The sequence below is a fragment of the Ictalurus furcatus genome, chromosome 17 (assembly GCF_023375685.1).
Source record: "Ictalurus furcatus strain D&B chromosome 17, Billie_1.0, whole genome shotgun sequence".
NCBI lineage: Eukaryota > Metazoa > Chordata > Actinopteri > Siluriformes > Ictaluridae > Ictalurus > Ictalurus furcatus.
Window position 1 is genome coordinate 9,610,830 of NC_071271.1, and position 14,543 is coordinate 9,625,372.

At 38.8% G+C, this 14,543-nt stretch overlaps 1 protein-coding gene across 3 annotated transcripts in view; it reads left to right on the forward strand.

Moving 5' to 3' along the window:
* Positions 1-14,543, forward strand: part of arhgef12a (Rho guanine nucleotide exchange factor (GEF) 12a) — a 64,433-nt gene that overhangs the window by 34,133 nt on the left and 15,757 nt on the right. For all 3 annotated transcript variants that reach the window (XM_053646482.1, XM_053646484.1, XM_053646483.1), the window contains exons 7-22: positions 835-998; positions 1,335-1,412; positions 1,811-1,900; positions 4,544-4,612; positions 4,731-4,859; positions 4,975-5,079; positions 5,167-5,277; positions 6,604-6,702; positions 7,028-7,070; positions 8,758-8,863; positions 10,239-10,376; positions 10,461-10,493; positions 10,960-11,074; positions 11,184-11,286; positions 11,496-11,681; positions 13,929-14,064. In XM_053646482.1, coding sequence (XP_053502457.1) covers positions 835-998; positions 1,335-1,412; positions 1,811-1,900; positions 4,544-4,612; positions 4,731-4,859; positions 4,975-5,079; positions 5,167-5,277; positions 6,604-6,702; positions 7,028-7,070; positions 8,758-8,863; positions 10,239-10,376; positions 10,461-10,493; positions 10,960-11,074; positions 11,184-11,286; positions 11,496-11,681; positions 13,929-14,064 — 1,705 coding nt within the window. The remainder of the gene's footprint in view (positions 1-834; positions 999-1,334; positions 1,413-1,810; positions 1,901-4,543; positions 4,613-4,730; positions 4,860-4,974; positions 5,080-5,166; positions 5,278-6,603; positions 6,703-7,027; positions 7,071-8,757; positions 8,864-10,238; positions 10,377-10,460; positions 10,494-10,959; positions 11,075-11,183; positions 11,287-11,495; positions 11,682-13,928; positions 14,065-14,543) is intronic.

The following is a 14,543-nucleotide window of genomic DNA, read 5'->3' on the forward strand; positions in this document are numbered from 1 at the left end:
CCGGATGTGAGCCAAATAACAATGAGTAAACAGCTAGGCAAAAGTCTGGTGTGGCCTCTACATAATAATAAGCAGCTACTCCAGTTTTTTACAGACCAGTGGGGCCAGACGTCCCATCTTGTTGTCCTTGGCTCACAAGACTAAGGCTTGTTGATCTACAGTAGCTATATGTCTACAGTTATACATCTACACTCAAGATTAATCTTGTCTGAAAATTTTCCATATCTGTATTGAAACCCTAGAAATAGATAATTATGATGAAAAATAAATTCAATAAAAAGAAAACCTGCAAACCCTGCTTGCATACGAATGCATGCCAAAGAATACCATACCTACCATGAAGCATGGTGATGCGTTGCGGATGGGGTTTTTTTGTTTTTGTTTTTCAGCTAGGACATGAGCTCTAGTCAAGATATTTTTTTTGTTGTTGTTGTTGTTGTTGTTTTTTATTGTGTTGGGGTCAAGGTCACATGAAACTTTTAATTTTATTTGGTTTTACATCACAAAAGCCTGTGATTTCAGTAAGGGTGTGTAGACATTTTATATCCACTGTAGGTAAATTTGGCATGACGTGAAAGTAATCACTACCAGAAGCTAAATGCACCTCTTTCAAATCCTGTCTTTTCACCCTCAGTGAATTGGATTTTCCACCAGGTCTGACTGCTGTTTTAGCTGGTAAAACAGAGCAGCATAGTTTTTAGGTGTATCTTGTATTGCTGTAGCAAGGGATCCAAAATCATAAATATTACAACTTAAACCACAAATTTTCGCATATTTGTATGTTGCTAAAATACACAAGCACCTGTACTGATCCTACCGCTGTATTCCCTTCAGCGGGTTCCTATGTGGCCCTTACTGTGTTGGGCCGACCACCTGGGTTACCCCAGATTCCTCTTTCAGAAGTTGATCTGAACCTAGAGTCATTAGAGGATAAAGGGGCATCCTCGGTCTCTTTCCAACAATCTCCACGACATGTCCGGAGCAAGCGGGAATACAAGGTAGCAAAACACAACACCTCATCACGACTAACCTGGGTACCGTCAGGCCTCACCTCTTCTTTTAGGCTGTTTTCTTATTTCCTTTCGTAACTGTGTTTATCAATGCTAATGTATATAATTGGTATTGGTACTTTTGCTTTAATTTACGTTTGTTGTAGTTTGTGACCATAAATGTAGGATTTGCTTGGGAAATAAATGGCGTTCTTGTTTTAATTCTAACAGTTTGTGTGTGTGTGTGTGTGTGTGTGTGTGTGTGTGTGTGTGTGTGATTTTGGGCTTTATACATGCTCTTTACTGTTACCCTTCATATCTCCTGCCATACCCTGGATTATTAAGGAAGAGAACAGTGTCATGCACAGCCTGAAACTGGACAACATGGAGAAGAAGCTGACTAAAGAAAGACGGGAATTCCAGGTCAGAATTTCCCTGTTGATTGTTATAGGTTGAGACTTAATTGCCCTGCTCACACTATCTATAATCCTGTGTAGATTTCTTAATAATTTGCTTTCACACTCAGGTTCTGTTAATAAATATGTGGTGTAACCACACTGCTCGAAATATGCCCTCAGCTGATAAGAATGATGCTTTTCCTGTTGTGGTCTAACTGACAGCTGCATTGTTGAAGATCATATGGAGGTTGTCTTTCTCTTACTGAGCTCGTCTTTAGTCTTTAATGAGCGTGGTACTGTGTGTTATTACCGTCTATGTCTTCCTGCATACTGGCTGGAGATTGGTTGTTGACCTTTTTGAAGAATTCTGTAGGTGGCATGGTACTGACTTCAGTCTATCTTTTTTTTTTTCTTGGCTTGTAGGACATGAAGGAAGAGTATGTCAAGAATCCTACTCTCCGGCTACTGAAGGACATTCAGGAAGTAAAAAGAAACGCGCACAGAGCTATTCAGGTGCTACACTTCACACAGTAATTACATTAAAGATGTACTTCAGACACTTTTATCAGAAGCGACTTACAACTATACAGTCGACGCATAGATCAGTTAATGCAGCTAACCAACATTACTGTCTGTCAGTTTGATGTAACTACAATGTCATGATGAATTGTATATTTTGCACACAGATTATGACACATTGATTTAGTATTTTGTGGCTTCACAAACTTGTATGCACAGTTATCTCTTGTTGCACACATTACAAAAAATTCAAGTAAAACGCTAAATAATAGCACGCACTGGATCAAGTGCTATTTTATAAGCTGGAACATGGAAGCCATATTGTTAAATTAAAACATATTCGCAGTGTTTAATGTGATAAGTATAACCAGGACTATTCATGCAGCAACATATAGCAATAAACAAGACTCCTATTACATTTTTATTTGACTGCTTGCCACCATCTCGTATATCATATATATTTCATATATCATCGTTATTTTTTTCACACTGTCTTTTATTTTTTAATAGTTTCTTGCTTTTGTATCATATTACAGTTTGTTTGACAGCAATGAAAGTGATCTGTTTCTTTAGTCCTCATGTTCTATCCCACAGATTTTTTGGGTTTAAAGGCAACTGCACATGTTTATAGGCGGTGGTATAGACCATTTTGAAAAGCTCCTTATTGGACCTTTCTACTCAAGAAAAGAAAAATCTGGCAATCTCAGAGGAGTGAACAGGTACAGGCAAGTACCTGTGTAGCACCATTCTTGCATCTCGGCTTTTAACACCATGGACCCAGAGCTGCTGTAGTTGAAGCTCTCCCAGCTGACTGTGCCAAATGCTAACAGTCAGTGGATCACAGATTTATTGATGGACATGAAACAATGGGCTGACTGGGGAAATAAAACATCAGTACAGGAGCATTTCAACTCTTACCTCTTTCATTCAGTCTTAACACCAACTACTGCACCTACAGGGAATCATCTGTAAATATCCTGACGTGACCATATAACACCACCCAGTCCCAAAACCAATGATGAGCAGTTGCTGTCCTGGTGGACTGCCTCCCTGAGATGCCAGCGTCTACAGCTTAACTGTAGAATGATTTGTTGTTTTTTTTTGTATGGTGGTACTGGAGTTAAAATTCACCCAGCGTAAGCTAGTTCAATAAAGTAGAAAGGTTGTTGGTCTCGAAGGAGGCACGTGTGTCTGGTAGTAGTGTCTTTCGCTTTGTGCCGATTTTATCTAGGTGAATTTTGACCTGTGAATGTATTAACCTTGGTGCAGTGAGCCCATATAAAATTATTGGGCAGGACTGTGGACTCTGGTTGCTATAAAAAATGGAGGAGCTGATAATTATTAAGTATTGGCCACACCGGAGTTTGCTTCCCTTTCTTACTTTTTGGCACCTATATGTTGGCATCTATTTCCTCCACATAGCCCCTGAACACATGGCTTTATGATCTTTACTGTGGACTCACTCAAGTTCCTGTGCATCAGGGACCAGGGGAACATAGACTAAAGAACACAGAACACCTACCACAGGCTCTATTGATCCAGTTCTACACTGCAATCGTTGAGTCCATCCTCACCTCATCAGTCACTGTATGGTTTGACTCCTTCACGTAACAGGAACGAGTGCATAATCAAGACAACAAAAAGGATCATTAGATGTAATCTACCATCTCTTCAGGACATTTACAATAGCAGGGTCAGCAATCATGCATGCTCATCAGCTGTAGTGGACAAATGGCACTGTACACTGAAACCGGCACCACTCTTCACTGCTTTCACATGGATTTAATTGTTGGAAACAGGAAAATAATATACAATTCACTATTGTCATTTCACAATCAATATCACATTGTTTGACAATGTCTATTATATTGAGTAGATGTCTTTTGAAAATGCCTGTTTTTTATTCTTACACATATGTAGATATTCAGTATACTTTTTACCTGAATTGCGATTGACTTCCTCCTATATAATTTACCATATTTATTTTATTTAACCTGCTTGATGTCTGGTTGATAGTACAGCAGTGGTTTCTTTCTTTTTCAGGACATTCCAAATTTTTGTATTGGTTTTCCCAATGCTTGTGCAATGGCTCTGATCCATTTGACCTCTTTTTGCAGCTTCAAAATGACTTGCTTTTCTCCCATAGACAGCTCTCTGTTCTTCATGTTGGTTTGTCCTTTTTACCAACAAATGCGGTCTTCACAGGCAAAAACCAGGGCTCAAACCAAGAGTACATCCAGAGCTATTAAACAATGAACCTAACAGGGCACACCTGGGCAACAAGAAACACCTGTCAGTCACATGTTCCAATATTTTTGATCACTTGAAAAATGGGTGGGGTCAAAGAAAAAGTGCCCTGTTCTGAGTTGTTTAGCACATCTAGATGTAAATATCAGGAAATGAAAGCTGAAATTCTGATTCATCATCTCATATTCATCTTTTGATCTTCAGTGTATAGCAAAAAGAAAAGAATTGGCCTTAACATTCCAGTACTTTCGGAGGGGACTGTACATGAGCTCACAGACGTCCACAATTGGCTAGTGTCGCTAGTGACGCCATAGCTCCCACCCAGAGAGCACCAATTTATTTTCTTTTACACTCCCACTAACACTAACAATAACAGTGTTTGTTTTACAGGATGGCCTGCCTGTTGGAGATGGTGTGGTGGATGTAGACCAGGCCAGTTCACATGGCTTCTGGAGCCCTGTAAGCGCATCACTTTTAGCAATAGCTCTCTGAATCATCATAGATTGAAAGTGTAATTATGTGTTCTTCTTGTGTAATCTCATAAATATGTTTAAACATATCGACTGGTGCCTCACAGACCCTGCATCGCCACCACACAGCTTCCCCTAAGCCTGCTGGGCAGAAAGACTCGAATAGTCTAAAGAGCAAACAACGAGACAGTCTGAACTCATGCTCTTCACCTGAGAATGCACACACCTCTGACCTGGTGAGACAGAACTTCAGTCATGTGATTAATGAGATTACCTATCACACAAGTGATTAACTTTTTCATGTAGTGATTAACTTTCTATAATAGAACTATTCTGTCCTGTCTTGTGCAGGATTCGCATCTCCATCCTGGTGTGAAAAGTGCTTCCTCCAGTGCGTCCTCTCAGATCATTGGAGCTGAGGATGACTACTTTGACTCAGAACATGAGCAGGAGCAGGTACCATTCAGCTCTCTGTTCTCGTCTTGCTTCCTCTTTTCAGATGACTGTTAAAATGTTGTTCTTCTTTGTCTTTGTGTGTTCTAGGTGAACATGCATTGCAACTGTTTCAAGAGTTTGGAGCTACTTAAGAGTCGACCTGCCCACCTTGCAGCTTTTTTGCACCATGTGGTGTCCCAGTTCGACCCTGCTCCTGTGGTAATGCAACTGCTACAACTGTCTTCTTGTATCTGTATTATTACACTGTAGTCAACATTAGTAGGAATGTATCAATAGTAATACAGGAATCGGACTGTGCTGATTTACTTTTATTCATAAAATGCTCTGATATTAACATCCGATAACATGATGTGATGTAATGTTAGTGTATGTTGTTAACATGGCGATCTGGATGTGTTCCACGATTGACGATGGCAATCAATGCAAAACAAACCGCAAAGTGTTTGTTATAATATATAACAATATAAAATATCAAGAAGAGCTAGTACAACACTTCCTACAATATGAAGTAACCTGATATAATATGTTATGGTGTTTAAACAGTATTTTAATAGATTACAACAGACATTTAATAGATAGCATGAAACTGGCTACCGTGAGCACACAGAGCAGTAAGCATGGTCATTAGAAATGAGCGCAAGGTGCCAAGAATGGTGTGCATACAACGGTGGAGGAGTGAAGCAGGTGTCCAAAGAAATCTTTGGGTATGAGAGCACTTCAGTAGGGCTTCCAGTGTCTACACAGTGCATGCAAGTGACCCAAATGGCATATCAACTTAATTGAAAATTCAGCACTCAGCATTCAGGATTTCATAGCCAGCAGCACACTGCAGTATTGACAACAAGGTCATTGACATGGGTTTCCGATACAGTGGAAAACAATGAAACATACTTTACATACAGCTGTACAGAAGTGCCTTTCTGAAGTGAAATAAAACCCACTTCCACCATTGCAACCCTACTCAATCCAATTTAACTAATCTATTGTGTATAGTGCATGGACGTCTTTTTTTTTTTTGCACTTTTCATGGCCTCTATGTAAACTGGAGTGCATAAACAGAGCTAAATGACATATTCTATGATACCACTGATACCCCTGGTTGCTTAATACAGGGGTTTCCAAAGGGTTATGACCTGGAATTGTATGTATGGAAAAATGTATGGTGGTCAAAAAGCTTGGGGTTGCAAAAAATTCATAATGTCCATTTCAGGTCATTTGCCCAAATAGTTTGGGAACCTGGCTAAATACAAAGCATGTTAGTTAATTCGAATTGAGTAAAATGGTATTGACACATCCTTAATTGTTATAGAATTGATGTAGTATAACAATAATTCTGATCTCTCTAGTATACTGTATGTGTCTTTTATAATATTTTTCTTTTATTTTGTTTAATATTACTTCTGATCATTATTATCTTGTTGACTTCTCTATCTGGTCACGCCCTCTAACAACTTTCCTCTCGTTCCCGCCAGCTTAAACTGTATTTATATGTATGCTTGGTTTCCATGTCTCATCTCTGTACAGCTTTGCTACCTTTACACTGACCTGTACAAGCAAACCAACTCAAAAGAAACCAGGCGGATCTTCATGGACATCTTCACCTTTTTCATTGACAGGGGGGCTGTGAGTAAAACTCGCTTCCATACTCATGTTCTTTAAGACCATCCTCGCTGTGAAAGCTGAATAGGGCAAATCTGAGAGAGAACTAGCCCTCTCTCATAACAAGCCAATTTGTGTCCTGGGATTTGTCTACACTTGTGTACATGTACACTGGTCCTATATGATAGTACATGTTTATTAACATACACTAATTAATGAAGACATTAACAGTAGTGGTTCTGTGGAGGTTACTTGTTTTTTGTGTAATGTTCTTGTACCTGCAGATGCTTCACAGTCCGATAAAATTGCAGTGCTAATTATTTAACATGATCTCATTTTTATTCAACAGAACTTAAAAGTAATTGTTCCTGAATCTATCTCTTCTGAACTTGGTAAGTTTGCTTTCAAATTAAAAGTTCCATTTTAATAGGTGCAGAATAATGAGCAATGCTTGCATGGGTCATAATTAGCTGATTTTATGTTAAGTGTTACTTGTTCTTCAAGCGTTTCTGGTTGGCGAACAATTATTCTTCAGAGGACACCTTGTTCTGTTATGTATTTAGATCTGTTGAGTTTGTGGTCTAATTTAACCTCAAATATATGTAATACTTTCTTAGACCTTTGTGGAGAAGTTGTATGTACAGTCCCCTCTGAAGCTATTGGAACAGCAAGGCCAATTAATTTGTTTTTGCAGTAGACTGAAGACGCTTGGGTTTGAGATCAAAAGATGAATATGTGAAGAGTTTTGAGTTAGAGCAAAAATATTGGAACATGTGACTGACATGTGTTTCTTGTTACCCAGGTGTGTCCTGTTAGATTGACTGTTTAAACAATAAATAGGTCTGAACATCTACTCTTGGTTTTAGCCTTCAGTTTCACCAGTGAAGACTGCAGTTTTTGTTAAAAGGATAAGCCAACATTAAGATGGGAGAGCTGTCTATGGGAGAAAAGTTGTGAAGAAAAACCCACAAACAACATTCAGAGACTTCAACAACCTCCACACGGCATGGGTGAAGAAGACACATGAGATCAAAGAAGACTTTGAGAGCAGAAATACAGTATAGAGGTTGTACCACAAGATGCAAACCACTCATTAGCAGTAAGAATCTGAAAGCGCGATTGGAATTTGCAAAGAAATACAGAGACGAGCCACAAAAGTTCTGGAACCAAGATTAACTTCTACCAAAGTGATGGAAAGGCCAAAGTGTGGAGAAAGAATGGATCTTTTCATGATCCAAAACATACAAGCGCATCTGTGAAACATGGTGTGTTAGTGTCATGGCTTGAACTTGCATGGCTGCTTGTGGAACATGCTCACTAATCTTTATTGATAATGTAACTCATGATGGTAGCAGCAGAATAAATTCAGAAGTTTGCACGAACATTTTGTTTGCCAATTTACAGAGAAATGCATCCAAATTAATCATGAGGAACTTTATCATGCAACAAGCAACAGTGATCCAAAACACACTGCCAACTCAACAAAGGACTTTATCGGGGGGACCAAGTTGAACATGGGTCTACATCCTGAAGGGAGAAACCCCTGGAAAAAACAACAATTGAAAGAGACTGTGGTAAAAGCCTGGAAAAGCATCACAAAAGAAGGAACCAACAGTTTGGTGATGTCAGTGAGTCACAGGCTTTATGTAGTTATTGCAAGCACGGGATATGCAACCAAATATTAAGTATTATTTACTTCAAGACTTATGTTCCTATACTTTTGCTCACCTAAAAATTGGGTGGTCTGATACAAAAGGTTCTATGTTTTATGTTGTTTGACACATCTATATGTAAATACCAGGAAATAAAAGCTGAAATCTTAGTCTTGTCATATCCATATTTTGATCTCAAACCCAAATGTCTTTGGTCTATAGCACAAACAAATGAATTGGCCTTGCCGTTCCAATAATTTCAGAGGGGGCTGTACTTGTGCGAGAAGTCCCACTGTCCAAATAAATAACCATATTAGCATTTGAAGTGCTGAGTCATACAGTATGTTTGAAGGTGTCCTCAAAGACACAAACATCATTGTGTTTATTCTTCATAAATAACCGAGTGCTGCATCTGTGGTTTTTCTAGAGCGACGGAGGCCAGAGCTGATTCCTGAGGAGTTGCACAGACAATATGTTCAGACAATGCAGGACACACTTCTCCCTGAAGTGAACAGAATTCTAGAGGACTTCAGGTGAGTGTGTTAGTACACGATTGTGCTCAGCTTAGAAAGTCAGTAATACTGTAATACTGATAATACTGTAATTCAGTATTATTTTTCCTATTGTAATAAACAGAATAGTGGGTTTATCACTTTCCTTGAGGCTAATTAAGTCTTTACTAGGGATGCACTAATTTGTGCCTAATCTTCCAATCAGATATCTGTAAGACTTAATAAACAGATAATTTGTGAACCACTGGTAGAGGGGAAATAATCGTGTTTAATATGCCATGATCAAGTATTGTTTTCCACTGCAGTTAATGCTTTCCCCTGTCAGGGGAAACACACACATTTGTGTTTAACATATATAATAAAGCGATATAATGAGCAGAAATGTTTAACAAAATCTACAGCAGAAGCTTTACTGAAGGTCAGCTCAATATTTCAGTCTGTAGTCCTACTAACAGCATGCCCTAGCCTTTGTGAAAGTTACTGCGCCACAGTTTAAAAGGTCCCTTTGATATTTGTGGGCAGCATGTTTGAAAAGTCCTATTGGATCGACAAACTTTATATGGTCACAGTGACATTGGATATTTATGATGTCAGTACAGATATTTTGATGTGTTTTTTATATATATATATATATATATATATATATATATATATATATATATATATATATATATATATATATGTGTGTATATATATATACATACACACTAGTGAATGAAAGCAGAAATCAATCAATCCATTGAGCGTCACTTCTGCGGGCGGAAACACCTTGTTGATGAAAGAGGTCAGAGGAGAATTGTCAGACTGGTTTGAGCTGACAGGAAGACTACAGCAACTCAACTAACCACTGTTTCCGAATGTACAAATGAAAAGCATCTCAGAAGGCCCAACACATTGAACCACATCATGTTACAGTCAGTACAAGCTCACAGAAACTGGGCATGTAAAGATTGGAAAAAGACCAGGCAATGTTTTTCCAATTTTCAACTGCCCAGTGATCAGCAGTTTCTGAAATACTCAAAGTAGCCGATGTGGCACCAACCATCAACAATTCACAGAGATCACATTTTTCCCCATTCTTATGTTTGATTTGAGTATTAACTTAAGCTTTTGATGCATATCTGCAGGATTTTATGCATTGCATTGCTGCCACATGATTGCCTGATTGGATAATTGCTTGAATTAGCAGGGATGTATTCCTAATAAATTGACAAATCAGTGTGTAACACCGTTATTAATCTTGCACATAAAATGAGCAAAAGAAGCTCAAAATGGGGGGGGGGAATCCATTTTCATTTGTATGGAAATTAATTGGCAATTTAAATTTCCATTCCATAGCTGTGTTAAGCCGCGTTATTCTTTAATAACTTTTCATTGTCTGTGTGTGTTCATGCAGACAGAAGCACAGTATGGGTCTGACCTTAGCTGAGGGAGAGAGAGCTCATCCAGACACAGAACAGTTAAAAGATGCCACTGCTCTGGAGAGAGAGAGATCCTGTGCTGAGAACATCCTAGCCAAAATAGACGACATTCTGTAAGAGTCACTTATAATACTATAAAGGCTAAACATCCTGCTTAAGACTGCTCTCCCTCTTAACCCGTCTGTTTTATGCAACAGGTTGTCCTCGCTAGCTGCAGAAGAGGACAAATGGTGAGGAAAACCTTTCATGTCTACCTTGCACAAACATTTTAAAGACCAGGCATCTTATAATGAGCCAGTGGGCCATCTGTGCATGTTAATGGGAGATTGTGTATCAGGATCTTAAGTCAGAACTGTTTACTTACATTGTGGATGAAGGCAAAATTACTGACACACAGGGAAACATGTGAGATGCCATCTGGCTCTAGCAGCTATGATTTAGTGAGAAAGAGTAATGGAGAGTGCAGTTGGGACATATGGTACAGTAAGACGAGCTTTATGGAGCAGAAGGGTTTGGGCGCATGGAGCCTTCCATACCTAACAAGCTTGAAGCTAGCATATGGTATAGTAAATGAAGAACTAGAATGAGAGACCCAACTCTGCAAATATGAAGCATGATGATGTAGAGTCTCTCATTCTAGTTCAATAATGCGAGATGAGAATGTGTTGTGTAACAGGCTCATTCTCATTCCTGCAGTACCACAATACAATACGTGATCTACATCTACATGAAACACCTGGGTGTGAGAGGCAAAGAGCAGCGTAACCTAGAGTCCAAACGTGTGCGCATAAACTTCCTGCCCAAGATCAAAGTAGGTCTACGTCACTTTCTTTCACTCTTCCATGTTGGATTTCAAATTGAGCTTGTCTTTGGTTTCAAGGCATTCACTTGAAGGGTGTTTTTATTCTGGATTTTTGCAGAAGAGCAGCAAGCTGGAGAAAGAAGTTGAAGAAAAGGTGAAGAAGCCTCGTTTCAATATCCTTGTGCCTCAGCGTCGGCCAAGCCGCATTGAAACGACACCTGGTAATATCGATTACCATGTCCTGTTTACATTTTCTAACTGTAGTTTGGACTAAAGTATTCCTGCTCAACTTTATTTTTAACTTTTTGGTTGATAAATTCTTTATGTACTTGAGCCAGTTTATTTATTTATTCATTTTATTTGAATCAAATACTCTGCATCTTCATCTTCAGTACTCTGCATCTGCATCCAAACATTTGTGTCTAAGCAGTAGGTCGCACCATGGATGGAAGCAAGCCAAAGCCTCAGAAGCAGCTCTCGCAGCCAGCGATGGGAAAGTGTGAGGTAGACAGTGGGCGTTTACGGGGAAGCCAGTCGAGCGAAGGCTCAGACCTCATCAGCAACATTCCTCCCTACAGCCCTATCTCAGATACAGCCTTCAGAGACATAAACTGCAGTGAGTACTGAAATGCTACTAAAAAAATCACTCACGCTGGCAGCTTTACCTAGCGATTAGAGTTAAAATCACCTCCAGAATTATTGGCAACCCAAGTAAAGATTTTTCTTTTTAACATATTTTTTGCATAATTAGCTTACAGTGTAAATACCCTGTATTTAACAACATTGAGTCTTCTCCTATAATGCTTGGTGAGATTAGAGACTACAGAGCAAGGAATCTGAGACCAGTCCTCAATACAAAATCTCTCCAGATCTCGCCAGATAAACAAATTAAGAATCTAATTCTTCCCACATGTCTTCAGCATATAGCACATTTTGCTTTAAAAACAAATTGCCCTTGTCATTCCAATACTTTTTTTAGGGACTGTATAATGGGTTTGTTATCTATTTGTCTCATCAGCGATCGCCAACTCCAAACAGTGTTCAGCTATTGCAGCTGCAATCTCAGCTCCTATTTCCCTCCAACCAGCTGTATGAGCTTATCTTTCTACATCTGACTTGTATGAAAAGTAATACAGAACAGAGCTCAAAGAGCTTTGTGTACATAGCGATTGATTCCACTGAGAACACTGATACTACCACTAGGCTACAATAAGCCGTGCATTGTGTTTGAATTAACAAAACACTGGCCTTGTGTCACAAACCCTGTCTATATTAAACTATCTGGGGTTTTTTTTTAATGGAAATATTATGCTCTTGGTGAGATGCTGCTATAGTCCAGGGTTTTATTTGATCCATAACACCACTGGCATTATTCGCATACTCTCCTGTGCTTTTCTCCATCAATAGGATGTAAAAATATTCTGGGACACGTAAAGCAGCATGGAGATGTTAGACCTATAGATGAGCTGTCAGTTTCTTTATAATACTTTACGCCATTGCTGTGAGCTGTGAAAACGATGACTTTGGATTTTAAAGTGTTTACTAATCTAGAACATCCAGAAGACTGGCATGCAGCTAAACTTTTTGGTAATAAGTAAGTAGCTACATTTTATTCATAAAGCACAATTAAACCAATGTTTGCTGACCAAAGTACTATATTTAAACAGTTTTCCACCAATTACTGCGCTCCATGGCTTTAGATAATAACATATGCACATGCAGTTGGGTCCATAAATATTTAGACTTTGGCAAATTTATTGTTGTACACTTAAGGGTGTTTATAACCAAATCGGGTGAACAATCAAGGAATTACAGCACTTTTTATGTTTGCCCCATCCCCCACCCTCTTTTTTTTAAGGGACTAAAAGTAAATGGGCACACAATCATTAATTAAATTGCAATTTTTAATACTCTGCTGCAAATCCTTTGAAGTCCTGGTGAAGTCAGGAGCTCGACATCACCAGACACTGAGTTTCATCCATGTTGATGCTCTGCCAGGCCTTTTACTGCAGCTGTCGTCAGTTCTTGCTTGTTATTGGAGACCCTAATTTGGATGGAGCTTCTTTGTCCGGGTTATTGTCCATCTGCACTGTGAAGCATCATCCAATGGGTTTTGAAGCATTGGGCTGAATTTGAGCAGATATTATAGCCCTATACACTTCAAAATTCATCCTGCTGCTTTTGTCAGCAGTCACATCAATAAAGGAAATCAGTTCCATACACACCCTTGCCATAAGATGAAGTGGTATGCGTTGGATCATGAGCAGTTCTTTCCATTCTCCATGCTCTTTTCTTCCCATCATTCTGGTATAAGTTTATGAGGCAAATAAAAAGTGCTGTATTTCCTATACTGGTAAGCTGATTTTGGATGTGAATATCCTCAAATAAAATCTGAAAGTCTGTACTTCATAATCTTTATTTAATGTCAACTTCAATATACTGTGGTAGACAAAGTAAAAGTAACTTGTATTCATAGACCATACTTATACACACAAATTATATATACACATACAGTATGGATTCAACCATTTCCAGAGGCAATGGAATAAAAGTATGTTTTGAGTTATGATTTAGAAAATGACAGAAGATGCAGATAGATTTGAAGGCTACATGAGGGGTTTTTGAAATCCAAGCAGTAATAAGGAAATGCATTATTGTAAACATCACGTCACATCGTGCTATACTGCCTCCACGATATACATTATGGTGGTATTGCCCTGTGAATATTTGTTTCTAATGTGCACAATTGACATGCAAATGAAATTAGGGTGCCCAATGCAGCCATCTTGCATACACATATGTTAATAAGGCCAACTTGTTTAACTGTGAGCAATCTTTTCTTTTTTTCATTTTTCAACTAAAGGTGTGAACCCATCCGCTGTGCTCCATGGGTTGACTGATGTTATTCAGGTTGGGGAAGGGCTGGACATGACATACCCCCCATGCGATTACCTCCCCTACAACGTGGAGCATCTTGATGAGGACAGAGACGGAGACAGGTACACAATCAGGAATCTCACTCTGCTCTGTTCCATGCAGTCTCAGTCTGCACTGAATTTAAATACATTTTCTATATACTTGTCACAATGTATGGGATGATCTCCAATAAATCTTGGCCAAATTCTATAACGGACTCTGTGATGATGTCACATTATAACAATGAAGAGTCTGCTAAAGTCATCAGTCATGTGTTTCGGGTTGGTGCAGAAAATGAGCTCGCATAAACAGAAATAAGCACAATGTACATGCGATGTAAGAGCACTTTGAGTGTCTAGAAAAGGGCTGTTTAACTGTAATTTAAATAAGCCCTCTGTAATACTAGCAAAGTTATGCTTTGAGAAAAAAAAATGTAAAGTCAATAAAAGGATCTTGGAGACATTCCTAAAAGCTGTAATTTATTCTCTTTTTTTCTACATCCTTTTTTTTGCCCTGTCGTGATTGAACTGTGACGAGACATTAAATAGACCCGTCTGCCAGA